The sequence below is a fragment of the Pongo pygmaeus genome, chromosome 18 (assembly GCF_028885625.2).
Source record: "Pongo pygmaeus isolate AG05252 chromosome 18, NHGRI_mPonPyg2-v2.0_pri, whole genome shotgun sequence".
In the NCBI taxonomy this organism is placed as follows: Eukaryota; Metazoa; Chordata; class Mammalia; order Primates; family Hominidae; genus Pongo; species Pongo pygmaeus.
In genome coordinates, this window is record NC_072391.2 from 25,721,269 (window position 1) to 25,736,451 (window position 15,183).

Consider the following 15,183-nt stretch of genomic DNA (forward strand, 5'->3'; position numbering starts at 1 on the left):
CTGATCGTATTTGTACCTTGCTTGCAATCCTCCAGTGCCTTTATATCCTATAGCACCGGAAACTCGTGAGCATGGCCTATATCAATCCTCCATCACCTGGTATTTCTGTCATGCACAATTTCTCCCTCTCAGCCCCATATCCATGCTAAACTCCCTGATGGTCCCTAAGGTTCTAGCATACCTCACACCTCTGCTCATGCTGTTGCCTCTACCTGGAACACCCTTTCTCCCTAGGACCCCATCATTCCCAGGTGCTAGGCAAACATCTACTCATTCATCAAGACTCAGCGAAAGGGGCACTTGCTCCATGAAGATGTCCTGAGCCTACTCCACCCAGGTGGAATGGACTGATCCTGCCACTGATACCTTGCAGTCCCATACCTAGCTATCTACTCATTTCTATAGAAAACATTTAACAGCACTTCTTAACATCCCTGTCTCCCACTGTTAGGCCATGAGTTCCTCGAGGATGAGTTTTGTGTGTCTTCATGTCCATCTCCCCAGTGCCTGGCACAGGGACTGGTTCATGGCAGATTGTCAATGAAACATTGCTGAATGAATGAATGGGTAGATAAATAAATAAAATTCCTTATCTATAATGTTACCATAAACATTTTTATGTAGAGTTTATTAAGGAATGATTGGGCTCTGGTACAGAATAATATCTAATACTAACCATTGACTTAATAGGTTTAGAAAATGCCCTATTTGGTGTGAGGTTGTATAAAAATCTACACTTTAAGTGGGTTCCTTTTCTCTCTGTCTTCCCTTATTAATTAAAATAGTATGCAATTTTAAAAACTATATATATAGTTTTTATGGCTGAGCTCAGTGGCTCAAGCCTGTAATCCCAGAACTTTGGGAGGCTGAGGCAGGCGGATTACTTGAGGTTAGGAGTTCGAGATCAGCCTGGCCAACATGACGAAACCCCGTCTCTACTAGAAATACAAAGATTAGCCAGGTATGGTGGTGTGTGCCTGTAGACCCAGCTACTTGGGAGGCTGAAGCAGAAGAATTGCTTGAATCTGGGAGGAGGAGGCTGCAGTGAACTTAGATCAAGCCACTGCACTCCAGTCTGGGCAACAGAGCAAGACTCCATCTCAAAACAAAAACAAAAACAAAAACAAACTATATATATAGTTTTTAAATTAAAAATGCTAGATATGTACTATATTTAATTACATATAATATATAATTTTAAAACTATATTAACATTTTAAAACTATATATACTATATATAATTTTAAAACTATATATACTATATCTAGTTTTAAAACTATATATACTATATATAATTTTAAAACTATATATAATTTTGAAGTAAGTTCAAATCTTCAAAACCTCTCTGATCTTTGTTGTATTTAATTCTAAACTATAGTTTTAAAAATTGCATACCATTTATATATATATATACACACATAATTAAATGCATACATATAATTTTATTTATTTATTAAAACACAGAGGGGGTCTCACTATGTTGCCCAGTCTGGTCTCAAACTCCTGGATGCAAGCGATCCTCCTGTCTCAGCCTCCCAAGGTGCTGGGATTACAGGCGTGAGCCACTGCACCCGGCCAAATTTATATATACAATTTTAATTTAAATTCAGAATTGGAATCCTAAATGTTTGAAAAGGTGTGGCTTGCTGGAACCAGGCTGAGGACTGAGACTAGGGCATGGCTGGGGTCCTTCCTTTCCTCTTCTGCCTATTTTGTCTTGGAAGCCAAATGGGCCAATGGGCTGAATTACTTTATCCTGGTTGATCAAGCAGTGTGTTATGGGGTCACTTACCACCTTCGCCCCCGTAGGACAGTCCTGCAACTATTTAATTATTCAATGTCCCAAACAAGATCATCCAAATCAGATAAACCGATGGCTATCCTAGGAGGCCGGGTGACCATGACGTCAGTATCTATCGCCCAGCAACGTCCAAAGCCTCAGCCCAACGACGGCATCCAAACACACACGACCCATCCTTGCCCCCAGGAGCCTGGAGACACGTACGCGATGAGGTTGAAGTAGTCCTTGTTGGATAACTGCTCCTCCAGCAGCAGCCGCAGGGAGTGCTGGATATGAATAATGTACATGGAATTGGTCGCAGAGATATCGAGCAGTACAACCACCCTAAAAGGAAACACGAGCTTTAAGAGGAGAACCGAATCTCTGAGATAATGTTTATTTTGTTCCATTTTACTATTTAAAGTTTTCTTTCCAGGGGAATTTTGCATGCCAGATTCATAGCTGGCCAAAATCTTCTCTGTGGTTTGAGGCCAACAGAGGTGGGCTTACAATGGTAGATTAAGGGGGTCATGGAACCCCCCATTCTCTCCCAGGAGATGCTTTAATGGAATAAAGCCTCATGGTGGAGATGGTTTAAGGGGTAGGGGCTTCATACAATGATTTTCATAGATTTATTTTAAAGAATTAGCATTCAATATTTTTATAGGTCAGAATATGAGAATATATATATATATAGCCTTAGGCAAGTCACAAAACCTCTCTGATCTTTGTTTAAGTAGTTTAACTATAAACTACTTGTAAGACTCGACATAGGGTTGCTTCAAGAACATATATATATATGTCTAAATATATATATATATTTAGACGGTCTCTCTCTGTTGCCCAGGCTGGAGTACAGTGGTGCGATCACGACTCACTGAAGCCTCAACCTCCTGGGCTCAAGAGCTCCTCCTGCTTCAGCTTCCCAAGTTGCTGGGACCACAGGCACACATCACCATGCCTGGCTAATTTTAAAACTTTTTTTTTTTTTTTTTGGTAGATACCAGGTCTGCCCATGTTGCTCAGGATGGTTTTGAACTCCTGGCCTCAAGTGATCCTCCTGCCTTGGCCTCTCAAAGTGCTGGAAATACAGGCATGAGCCACTATGCCCACCATAGGTTGGGGTCTTTGTAGGGAAAACGAAAACCAGGTGAGCAAGTAACATGAGGAATTAGGTGTATCTGGGCCTCTTGGAAAATATTTTTCTCTTTTTGTTTGCTCTCTTTCTGTTTTAAGATCTCTAGCCTCATTTGTTCTTTCTCTAATTTTACAACTTCAAACTTATATTCTCACCTCCTGCCCCATTCTCATTTTGAGACAGCTATGGAGAGCAAAAGAAAATCTATGGGATTTACAGTCAGAAGACCTTGGTTCAAGTTCTACTTCCTACCAGCTGTGTGGCCTTAGGCAAGTCACAAAACCTCTCTGATCTTTGTTTAAGTAGTTTAACTATAAACTATTTGTAAGACTTGTCATAGGGTTGCTTCAAGAACAAAATTACATAATAGATGTATAGTGGCCAGGTGCGGTGGCTCTTGCCTGCAATCCCAACACGATGGGAGGCTGAGGCAGGAGAATCGCTTGAGGCCAAGAGTTTGAGACCAGCCTGGGCAACATAGCGAGACCCTGTCTCTAATAATAATAATAATAATAATAATAATAGATGTATAGTATTATAAAATATAATACTTTGTAAATGTTAATTCATCAAACAAGGTATGGAATCATGATAATGGCCATAATAGATAACTATTGTTTCTTCCAACTCAGCATCCATTACCTCATCTGCCAACAGCATCCTGATTTTCCTTTGGGAAACACCTCTGCCTCTATCAGTCAATTTGAGTTGAGTGAAGCTGAGCCCACTCCAAGCTTCAGGGATAGGCATTTGACCCTGGCCAGTCAGAACATCACACCTCTGGCTGGGTGGGAGGATCTATTCATCCATGACCCATTTGCTCTGGCCAGGGAGGAGGTGTGATTTTTTTTTTTTTTGGTGGACACAGGGACTCGCTCTGTTGCCCAGGCTGGAGTACAGTGGCACGATCATAGCCCACTGCAGCCTTGAACCCCTGGGCTCAAGCGACCCTCCTGCCCCTGCCTCAACCTCCTAAGTAGCTGGGACTACAGGTGTACACCACCATGCCCAGCTAATTATTTTATTTTTTGTAGAGACACGGTCTCACTATGTTGCCCAGTCTGGTCTCAAACTTTTGGCCTCAAGCGATCCTCCTGCTTTGGCCTCCCAAAGTGCTGGGATTGCAAAAATGCTCAGTGACACAGTGATGACATTATTGACATCAGTGATGGTGGTGGTGACTTTTTCCTCCTCTGGGGGTTCTACTGAGAGATTCCCAATCCCTAATCTAAGTGATGGCTTCTGATGCTACGAACAGGGAATTCATGAGTCAGATAAACGTCATGTCACACACCAGACCTACGAAGGATAAGAACCCTGCCTAAGAAAGGTACCTTTTTTCACAGACAGTGCCCCAGATTCTTCTGCTGGCCAGGGAGAGCCACTCGATCCGCCTCTCGTACATCCGCATAGCTCTGCTGAGCTGTTTCTGCAGAAATGTGGGCCACAGTGAGCAGCTGCTCAGAGGCTGAGCAACCAAGGGGCCTGAGGGGAAGTACGTGTACCTGGGTGGGCTTCAGGGAATGGTGTGTCAAGTCCCTGGGAATCCAGGCAGTATAATCATTCCACTAAATCGTGGGCAAATTTGCCACAAGACCAGGAAGGGAAGAGTCACACGATATTTCATTGCATCAAATGGGGGAGAAATGGGGGAGGAAGCAGATCTTTCCCCAGAGGATTAGAGGCTTTTTTTTGTTTTTTTGGCATTGAGGTCCCTGCTTTGGGAGGAGGTGGCCAAAGCTCCAGGGGGCCTGTAGGTGGAGCACACAGTCCCTCTTTACAAGAGGGAGTTTAGTCAATGGCTTGGTGACTCCATAGCCCAGAGAACCTTCCTCCCATCCCCACTTCCTGCACCCCATTTTCTGATGGATTGAACCTATCACTGACCTGGTACTCATAGAGGAAGGGTGGGTCCACATGAATGTTCTTCACTGTCCCGTCGTGCCATTCAAATTGTATCATTGCCTTCTGTACTCAGGCACAGGCAGGAGGGTGGGCAGGCAAACAGAAGTACATGTAGTTTAATTTGGGCACCGGTTCTCCAAATCAGGTGCAGGAGAGGGAAGTGGGCTCTGAACACATTTGAGGTTGAACTCCCTCCCACATCTCCACCACACACACCCCAATACCACCACCACCAGGTCACTGCCTTGTCTGGAACTGGAAGTAGAGAGCCTTGGAGAGAGTGATCCCCTGAATGGACCATGCCTGAGGGCAAGCCTCTCAGGCTGTCTTCCTGAGAGGCTTTTCTGAACATCAGAGTCATGAAGATATGGTTGGTCTTAGTAATAGAGAGCACAGTTGGAGACATTAAAATATACTGGCCATAGCTTCTTAGGTTTGGGAACCTAGACAGGCCTTCACAGATGCTTTAAAAATCCAATTTGTTCATCCTGTTTTTTCATCCTCCACCAAGTCAACATCTCTTTATCACTCCATCCATCTAGTCATTCATCCATGCACTGCTAGACCTACATATCCCTTACTCCTCTCTCTTCCTTTCAGTCTTCCATCTTTCTATCTTTCTATTCACCTATTATTCCTTCCTTCCATTTCTCCATCCTTTCACCCCTCCATCTTTACTTTAATTTCTACTTTCATTCTTTCATTTGTCCTTTATTCCGTCATCCATCCTTCCATTTTCCCTTTTATCCTTCCATCTGTTCAGATTTCCATCCATTCAACCATCCATGCATCCATGCATCCATCCACTCATCCATTTATCCATCCATCCATCCATCCACCCACCCATCCATCCATCCATCCACTCATCCATCCATCCATCCACTCATCCATCCATCCACTCATCCATTTATCCATCCATCCATCCATCCATCCATCCACGTTTCCACTCATTCATCCTTTTCCTTCTTCTTGCCATCCTTCCTTCCAACTACCTTCTCAGCCATCCAGTAAACATTCATTGATTTCCTACTCATACTAAACATGGGGGAGAGAGAGTTAAGAAGAATTTTCCCTCTTTATACTTCATACTTGATGGGGATTTAAATATGTAAAAATTCATGCATTAACCCTTTATGGGAGCAATAGCAGAAATCTGCATTAGGTACAGCAAGGACATAAAGAGAGCAAGTCTGTCCTGTCTGAGTTGGGAAAAGAAAACTTGCATGGAGGAGGTGACCGTGGTACCTGATTTATGCCTCTTGCCCCATCTCCCAAGTTCAATTTTCAGATCTTTGAAAACCAACAGCTACAGTGGATTTGATGTGCATTCTAGGGTCCTGGGTGGGAAGCCTGAATCCCTGGTGATTCTTATCACCAGAACATATAAGAAAGTGGGAAAAACCACAAGGGAGCTCTCCTGCAGAGGACTGGAGAGAATTATGAATCTGAATTACCTCATGGATAGTCGATGATACTGTTTTCTGGAGAATAGGTACAAATTCTTCCACAGGAGAGAATGCGTTGGGTGCCAGGACCTGATATAGACTTAATTTCTTGGCTGAAAAAATAAATTGTGAGGTTGGAGGCACTGCCTGGGAAGCTCCAAAGGGTTCAAGCCTTTTAATTTTTTTGAGACAGGGTTTTGCTCTGTCACCCACGCTGGAGTGCAGTGGCACAATCATAACTCACTGCATCCTCAAACTCCTGGGCTCAAGGTATCCTCCTGCCTCAGCCTACCTGAGTAGCTGGGACTATAGATGCATACCACCAAGCCCAGCTAATTTTATTTTTTATAGAGATGGGGTCTTGCTATGTTGCCTAGGTTGGTCTCAAATCCCTGGCCTCAACTGATCCTTCCTTCTTGGCTTCCCAAAGTGCTGGGATTGCAGGTGTGAGCCACTGTGCCCGGCCAGATTCAAGCCTTTTAGTCAGTCATCTGTTTCCTGGGTTCTGCCCTCTTTGGAGATTTACCTTTCAGACCATTGACCTTAAGCCACTCTGCAGAAGTCTTGTCCAAGTTTGGAAACTCAATGGTGAGAGGAGAGTCATGCTTTGGGGGTTTAGGCAAGAGGCTTATGAGTGGCCCATTTGTAATCTCTGTGGAAATCTAAATTAAATGAGAAAGCCCTCATTACATAATCATATTTTAGAGCTGAAAAGTCCTCAGCCTTCAACCTCCACCCAGTCAATGCAAGTAGAGCATCTTAAACACTCCCTGATAGATTAAAGGCAGTTTTGCCTTTCCCTTCCATCATCCCCTCCCCTTCTCTGGAGATTTCTGGTATTTCCAGGGGAAGAGGGAGGAGTACCCAGCAACTCGCTTGCTCTCACAGTGGCCCATGCTCCTGGCTCCTTCCCTAACCTTACTATGAAGATCAGCACCATGGACTCCAAGATGACAGGTCGCCCCTAAAAACTCCTGCAGCAAATCACTTAGTGAGCCCCCACCTGGCCACCCTGTGGCCACATTTACAAAGTAAAGAACTGAGGCTCTGAGAGGTTAAATTACATAGCGAATGTATAAGTAAAACATAGAACAGCAAGTCCCAAACTTTAGATTTGAGCACTGCCTTCATGAATTTTGCTATATCTGAGTACTACTGTATTATTATTAATATTTTAAGAATCAATATGTAACATTAATGCTTTTTATTCTCTTTAATTTTAAAAATTCAATCCCTTTCACAATTTTAGAAAGAAGATCTATGATGATCATAATGAGCTAGTTTTAAATAGATACCGTTTAAAAAATACATTAATCCAGGCACCACCTAAAATCATCTTGCAAACTACAAGTAGTACATGCACTTCATATTGGGAAACTCTTGGCAAGGTTTTGGGCCTTAGACCTGGGTTCAATCCAAACTCAATCTATTTCTATCTCTGCAATCTTAGGCAAGTTATATAACCTCTTAACTTCGGTTTCCTTATCTATAAAAAGTAATAATATACTTACCTCAGAGTGTTAAGATAAAGCATTTAAATAATTGAACATTGTGCCTATCTCATAATGAGGACTTAATAAATGAGAACTATTATAATTCTTTTTTTTTAAATTATTTTATTTTTATTTTTTTTCTTTTATGGAGTCTTGTTCTGTTACCCAAGCTGGAGTACAGTGGCGCTATCTAGGCCCACTGCAACCTCCGGCTCCTGGGTTAAAGAGATTTTCCTGAGTCAGCCTCCCACGTAGCTGGGATTACAGGTGCCTGCCACCATGCCTCGCTAAGTTTTATATTTTTAGTAGAGACAGGGTTTCACCATGTTGGCCAGGCTGGTCTTGAGCTTCTCACCTCAAGCGATCCACCTGTCTCAGCCTCAAAAAGTGTTGGGATTACAGGCGTGAGCCATCATACCTGGCCAAGAACTATTATAATTCTAATACTAATTGTTATTATTGTATTTATATATTTTTAAAATTCTTTTCTGAGACAGGGCCTCGCTCTGTTGCCCAGGCTGGATTGCAGCGGTGCCATCATGGCTCACTGCAGCCTCAATCTCCCAGGTTCAATCATCCTCCCCCCTCAGCCTCCTGAGTAGCTGGGACTACAGGCACATGACATCGTGCCTTGCTAATTTTTAATCTTTTGTAGAGACGGTGTTTTGCCATGTTGCTTAGGCTGGTCTTGAATGCCTGGACTCAAGCGATCCTCTGGCCTTGGCCTCTCAAAGCACTGGGATTTCAGGTGTGAGCCATGGCTGAGGTGAGAATGACTCTCTTCAAGGCAGCCTATTCTGGGTGGTTGAGGTTTTCATCATTCTCCAAACTGGGGGTAAGGGAGGGGACAGTGACAGGACAGAGGGGGTGGCAGGAGCCTGCTGGTCTTTCTCTGAAATAAATTTTACAGTTAGTAAATCCACCAGAATCTTTCTGGCACCATGGTGGGCCCACCCAGCCCACCCAACTCAGAACTCTGGGGTGCAATGGAGGGTGGGCCTTGCCTTGTTTCGATTTTAGGAAGTGACGAGCACCGGCAGCTGTGCCCTCTATGAACAGGTGAGAAACGGGAACGAGGCCAGCTGAGTGCTGCTGGGAGAAGGCCCCAGAATTGACACTCGCACCACCTACCTCCTCCATGGTGCAGGTGAGCGCCTCACAGGGGCTGCTGTGCCGCAGGGCTTGCATGTGGCTGAGGAGGCTCTGGGCCTTCTGAATTTCTGCCAGGAGCTCATCCATGTCCCGGCTGGTGTAGTGCTGAGGGTGGCAAGAGCAATCAGACATCCGGATTCACTTGGCTACCCGCAGGGGCCAACCCAGGAAGGGGCAAGCAGCCAGGCCAATGCCCAGGCAGAGGGTCAGACTCTCTCCACCAGGCCTTATACACTGAGACCCACGTGCCAGACAGAGCCTGCAGATGTGCTGTGCTCCGTTTGTGCAATTGGCCTGCTGTGTTTTGTTTGTTTGTTTGTTTTGATGGAGTCTCGCACTGTCGCCCAGGCTGGAGTGCAGTGGCACGATATCGGCTCATGGCAAGCTCTGCCTCCCGGGTTCATGCCATTCTCCTGCCTCAGCCTCCCCAGTAGCTGGGACTACAGGTGCCCGCCACCACGCCTGGCTAATTTTTTGTTATTTTTAGTAGAGACGGGGTTTCACCGCGTTAGCCAGGATGGTCTCGATCTCCTGACCTTGTGATCCGCCTGCCTCGGCCTCCCAAAGTGCTGGGATTACAGGTGTGAGCCACTGCCACCCAGCCTGGCCTGCTGTGTTTTAAAACAATTGAAGAGTTTTCTAACTGTAAAAGTGTAAAGAAACACTTTACATGCACTAGGATGGCTATAATAATAATAATAATTTATTTATTTTATTATTATTTTTAGAGAAAGGGTCTTGCTCTGTCACTCGGGCTAGAGTGCAGTGGTGCAATCATTGGTCACTGCAGCCTCGAACTCCTGGGCTCAAGTGATCCTCCTGTGTCAGCCTCCTGAGTAGCTGTGACTATAGCCATGTGCTACCACACCAGGCTAATTTTTAAATTTTTTGTAGAGATGGGCTGTCACTATATTGCCTAGGCTAGTCTCAAACTCCTGGCCTCAAATGATCCTCCTGTCTCGGCCTTCCAAAGCACTAGGATTACAGGCATGAGCCACCATGCCTGGTCAAGCCACAGGTTTTAAGATAAAATGTTTCTTAAACCAGTCAGTTTCAGTCATTTACTTTACCTTTCTAACCTCTGTAGACTGAGTCACCTACAGACAGAGTCTAGATGATGAAGTATCAAGATAGAGTGCTGCCTGAGCTTGGCTCCCTGCTATGAAAAGCAGGGACCTTGCGACCTTTGAATTCACTTGTGAGATGCAAACACTCATTTACTCATGGTTATTAGTGGTAGGCAAGACACAGCCTGGGAGAGACCAGATGATTGCATTCTTAATCTTCCAAATGGATCTACACACATGTTTGCTAATCGTTGCCTCCCTTGTGAACACAGGGTGGCTGATGTCTAGTTATTAACTGGGACAAGGACAGTAATGGATGGATCGGTACAGAATGGATTGCTCATTTTGCTCTGCAGTGGGTCCCCTGCAGTAGCAGGAGCTGATCTAGGAGAGAAAATCAAGGCAATTCAGACTTAGTGCTTTGGTGGGAGGAGAGCTAGGTTGGGGCCTATATTAATGGCAAGTGGAGAGTGACTGAGGATTCTGCAGGCAGGGCTTTCAAAGGCCTCTGGGCTCCCAGGCATGCAATCAATGCATCATACAGGCTGACCAAAGCATCTCTTGTGACTTCAGGTTGTCCCTGGTCTTCCCACATATTCATTCTAACCTGATTTTCCCTGTGTAACCTCATTGAATACAGGTGGGGACAGGGAGAAAAGGTGAAACAAGTGTATTGTGTGGTCCTGGCCCAGATCTCCTGGGTACAACCTTGGAGGCAGACAAGGAGAGAAGAAGAGGGGCCACGTGTTGGCAGAAGGGCTTACCTCCATCTTTGGGCTGTAGCAGTGGTAGTAGCCCCTAACAGCTTCTGCGAGGTTCTTCAGGACAGCCTGCAGGGATGAGGCCAGGGTCAGCCCTCACTAGGGCAACACCAATATTCCAGTAAGCCTTCTCTGTGACTGAACCTCCCAATTATCCAAAGCTTCCCATTTTACCAAAGGGAGAACCCAGGCACAAGGACAGGTGCATTCTGGTCCACAGCTCAGGGGCCTGTCCAAGCATGAGGCCTCAAAGGCCAGCCCAGCTCACTACCACCAAAGCCAAGGGACACCTCAGAGAATCTCGGGAAACTCACAGGGGGCATCTGATCATCGCATCTGTAGGTGATGAAGTGGATGATGAGGTTTCTTCCCATGGTGGACTGCTGGATGTAGTCAGACAGGATTTCAGAAGGCTGATCTGGGCTGTGGAGAAGGCAGAAAAGAAGTGGGCACCCCAGGTCAGACCACTTTGAGAACATTCCAGAGCAAAATGGTAATTCCCAAGGAACATCTACCCATTCTTAACTGGCCACCTGTGTCCCAGGTCACCTATGTGGATGCAGGGCTAGGTGGACTGCAGGGCTAGGTGGACTGCAGGCCTGTCTGCCCTCTGCCTCCTCTGCAGATGGGTGGCCTGTGACTGTAGTCCTTCCCTCGTGTGTGTGAAGAGTCATGGTTGATGATCTTTTCTCTTTCTTTCTTTCCTTCTTTCTTTCTTTCCTTCTTTCTTTCTTTCTCTCTCTTCCTTCTTTCCTTCCTTCTCTCTCTCTCCCTCTTTCCTTTTTCTCTTTCGTTCTTTTCCTCTCTTCCTTCTTTCCTTCCTCTTTTTTCTCCCTTCTTTCCTTCCTCTCTTTCTTCTTTCTCTCTCTTCCATCTTTCCTTCCTTCCTTTCCTTCCTTCTCTTCCTTCTTTCCTTCCTCTTTTCTTTCCTTCTTTCATTCTTTCTTCCTTTTTCTTGCTCTCTCCTGTCCTTCCTTTCTTTCTTTTTTCTTGTTTGTTTGTTTCTTTCTTTCTTTCTTCTCTCTTTCTTTCTTTCTGCCTGTGACTGCGATCCCTCCCTCATGTATGTGTGAAGAGCCATGGTTGATGATCTTTTCTCTCTTTCTCTCTTTCTTTCTCTCTGTCTCTCTCTCTCTCACACTCCCCACTCCCCCCTTCCCTTCCCCCCCTCCCTCCCTCCTTCCCTTCCTTCCTTCCTTCCTTTCCTTCCTTCCTTCCTTCCCTGGGTCTCACTCTGTTGCCCAGGTTACAGGGCAGTGGAACAATCATAGCTTACTGCAGCCTTAAACTCCTGGGCTCAAGCGATCCTCCTGCCTCAGCCTCCCAAGTAGCTGGGACTACAGGTGCACACAACCATGACCAGCTAATTTTTTTTTTTTTTTTAAGAGATAGGGTCTCACTGTGTTGCCCAGACTGGTCACAAACTCCTGGCTTCAAGCAGTCCTCCTGTCTTGGTCTCCCAAAGTGCTGGGATTACAGGCATGAGCTACTGTGACCAGCCAATCTTTTCTCAAAAAGTGGTTTGGTTCTTCAGTCCTTTTCATGTAGTATGTCACCTGCTTAGGAAAGAAGACCTACCAGCTTCTCATGATGGCCACCAGGGAATCCAGGCCCTTGAGAGTAAAGATCTTCTTCAGAGCTTGTAGCAGGTTGCTGCCTCCATCAGGCTGCAGTGTCTTTACCCAGAGCTTAAGTTCCTGGAGGCTGGGGGGAGACAACAATGGCAACCTAATTATAAGACTGCTTGTATTTAATTTCATTTTAATTTCTTTTTAAAGATAAGGTCTTGCTGTGTGTCACCCAGGCTGAAGTGCAGTGGTGCAATTATAGCTCACTGTAACCTCGAACTCCTGGGCCCAAGCGATCCTCCTGCCTCAGCCTCCCAAGTAGCTGGGACTGCAGGTATGTGGCATCCTGCCTGGCTAATTTTTATATTTTATGTAGAGGGCCGGGCATGGTGGCTCATGCCTGTAATCCCAGCACTTTTGGGGGCCGAGGTGGGTGGATCACTTGAGGTCAGGAATTCAAGACCAGCCTGGCCAAAATGGTGAACCCCATCTCTACTAAAAATACAAAAAAAATTAGCCAGGTATGGTGGTACATGCCTGCAATCCCAGCTACTTGGGAGGCTGAGCAGGAGAACTGCTTGAACTCCAGAGGCAGAAGGTTGCAGTGAGCTGAGATTGTGCCACTGCCACTGCACTCCAGCCTGGGCAACAGAGTGAGACTCTATCTCAAAAAAAAAAAAAAAAATCTGTAGAGATGGGGGTCTCACTGTGTTGCCCAGGCTGGTCTTGAACTCTTGGCCTCAGGAGGTGCCCCTCCCTAGCCTCCCAGACAGCGGGATTACAGGTGTCTGGAGCCCCTGCACCTGGCCTGTAGTATTAGGTACCAGGCCCAGGACAAATATTAGCTTGTTTAAACCTAATGATAACTTGTTGAGGTGGTACCTTTATTCCCATTTTGTAGATGAGGAAACTGAGTTAGGACTTGCCCAGGGTGATACTGTAAGCAACTGTTAAAACTGAGATTTCAAACCAGGTCTGACTCTAAGATCTGAGCTTTTAGAAATTGTGCCATGTGAGGGTCTGGGGCTGAGTTCCTTCCTCCCCATACCCACTCTCTTGGGAGCCAGCCCTCAACAGGAGGCATGGAGTTAATTCCGCGACCCTAAGAAGGCTCTAAGAGAAAGCTTTATGGCTGTGTGGCTATGTCCCACATGGGTTAGGGTACACGCAACTGGTGAGAAGAAAAATAACTTAACTTGATTCTTTCTTGGCTAAAACTTTGCACAGCACTAGTGAAAGAGGTCTGCTCTTTCTACTTCAAAAAATCAAAAATCTGAAAGAGAAAATCTCAGTGTGGTGCTAATAAGTTCATCTTTCATGATCATAACTGTCAAGTCTCCCTTTTGAACAGTGAGAATAAGTCCCAGGTCTAGCGCCTTCTCTAGCCAATAGATTTAAGCTGGAATTTAAAACCACTGTTTTTCTCTCATCATATTTATTTATATGGCTGCTTTCTTTTTTTTTTTTCTCAGAGCCATTAAAGAAAGATATATGGTTGCTTTCTAATTATAGAAATAGAATTGCATGATATAGAAGTATAATCATGCAAGTGATATGAGCTTCTCAGTTATGGTATTGATAGAAAGTTTCCTTCAGACCAGGAGCAGTGGCTCATGCCTGCAAATCCCAGCACTTTGGGAGGCTGAGGTGGGAGGACCACTTGAGGCCAGGAGTTCAAAACCAGTCTGGTCAACATAGCCAGACCCCATCTCCACAAAAAAGGAAAAATTAAAAAAATTAGCTGGGCACACCCTTGTAGTGCCAGCTACTGGGGATGCTGAGGCTGGAGGATCATTTTAGCTCAGGAGATTAAGATAGCCGTAAGCTATGATTGTACCACTGCACTCCAGCCTGGGTGACAGAGCAAGACCTTGTCTTAAAAACAAAACAAAACAAAACAAAACAAAACAAAACAAAACAAAACAAGTTTCTTTCAATAATAAATAAATAGAATTGAAGTAAAGAAAAATCGACAATAGTACACATGGTAGGCTGGGCACAGTGGCTCATGCCTGTAATCCCAGCACTTTGGGAGGCCAAGGAGGGCGGATCACTTGAGGTCAGGAGTCCGAGACCAGCCTGACCAACATGGTGAAACCTCGTCTCTACTAAAAATACAAAAAAAAAAAAATTAGCCAGGCATGGTGGAGCACACCTGTAATCTCAGCTATTTGGGAGGCTGAGGCAGGAGAATTGCTTGAACCCAGGAAGCGGATGTTGCAGTGAGCCAAGATCACGCCACTGCACTCCAGCCTGGGTGACAGAGTGAGACTCCATCTCAAAACAAACAAACAAACAAACAAACAAAAATAAAATAAAATAAAATAAACAATAGTACACATAGTAAAGATATGACATAGGGTTATAACAAGAGAATTCTAGGAGTTCCTGAAGATGCAGAACTTTTGGCTGCTATCCATAACAACCCAGGGGTCACTGCTCCACCTAAAGTGGAAATCAGAGTAAAAAACACTCTCGTTCATTGAGTACCTGGCACTAGCCAGGTACTTTGTTTTCATTTCATCTTAATAACAGTCCTGTGAAGAGTGGGTAGGATTGGCCTTGTTCTGCAAATGAGAGAGTTAAGGGACTTGTCAAGACCACCCAGTGACTGTTGAGGTTGGGATTCAAAGCCAGAGCTGCCAGAAGTGGACATTTCTCTATCTGGAAGGGCCCCTCTTTACAGCTAGTGCTGGCGAGGGGGCCTCCCTCCTAGAAATCTAAGCACATGCTTTGTTCTTTTTTTTTAAAACTTTTTATTTTTGGAGACAGGGTCGCTCTCTGTCACCCAGGCTGAGTACAGTAGCACAGCCATAGCTCACTGCAGCCTCGACCTCCCTCCCTGGCTCAATCAAACCTCCCACCTCAGCCTCC

The 15,183-nt window shown here is 45.2% G+C and overlaps 1 protein-coding gene across 1 annotated transcript in view; it reads right to left on the reverse strand.

Moving 5' to 3' along the window:
- The window catches only part of VWA3A (von Willebrand factor A domain containing 3A), a 63,394-nt gene that overhangs the window by 27,474 nt on the left and 20,737 nt on the right, over window positions 1–15,183 (reverse strand). Inside the window, exons 10-18 of the mRNA XM_063654065.1 lie at window positions 12,320–12,445; window positions 11,056–11,164; window positions 10,745–10,810; window positions 8,893–9,018; window positions 6,795–6,930; window positions 6,278–6,381; window positions 4,806–4,886; window positions 4,253–4,347; window positions 2,006–2,125 (exon numbers count right to left, since the gene is read on the reverse strand). Coding sequence (XP_063510135.1) covers window positions 2,006–2,125; window positions 4,253–4,347; window positions 4,806–4,886; window positions 6,278–6,381; window positions 6,795–6,930; window positions 8,893–9,018; window positions 10,745–10,810; window positions 11,056–11,164; window positions 12,320–12,445 — 963 coding nt within the window. The remainder of the gene's footprint in view (window positions 1–2,005; window positions 2,126–4,252; window positions 4,348–4,805; window positions 4,887–6,277; window positions 6,382–6,794; window positions 6,931–8,892; window positions 9,019–10,744; window positions 10,811–11,055; window positions 11,165–12,319; window positions 12,446–15,183) is intronic.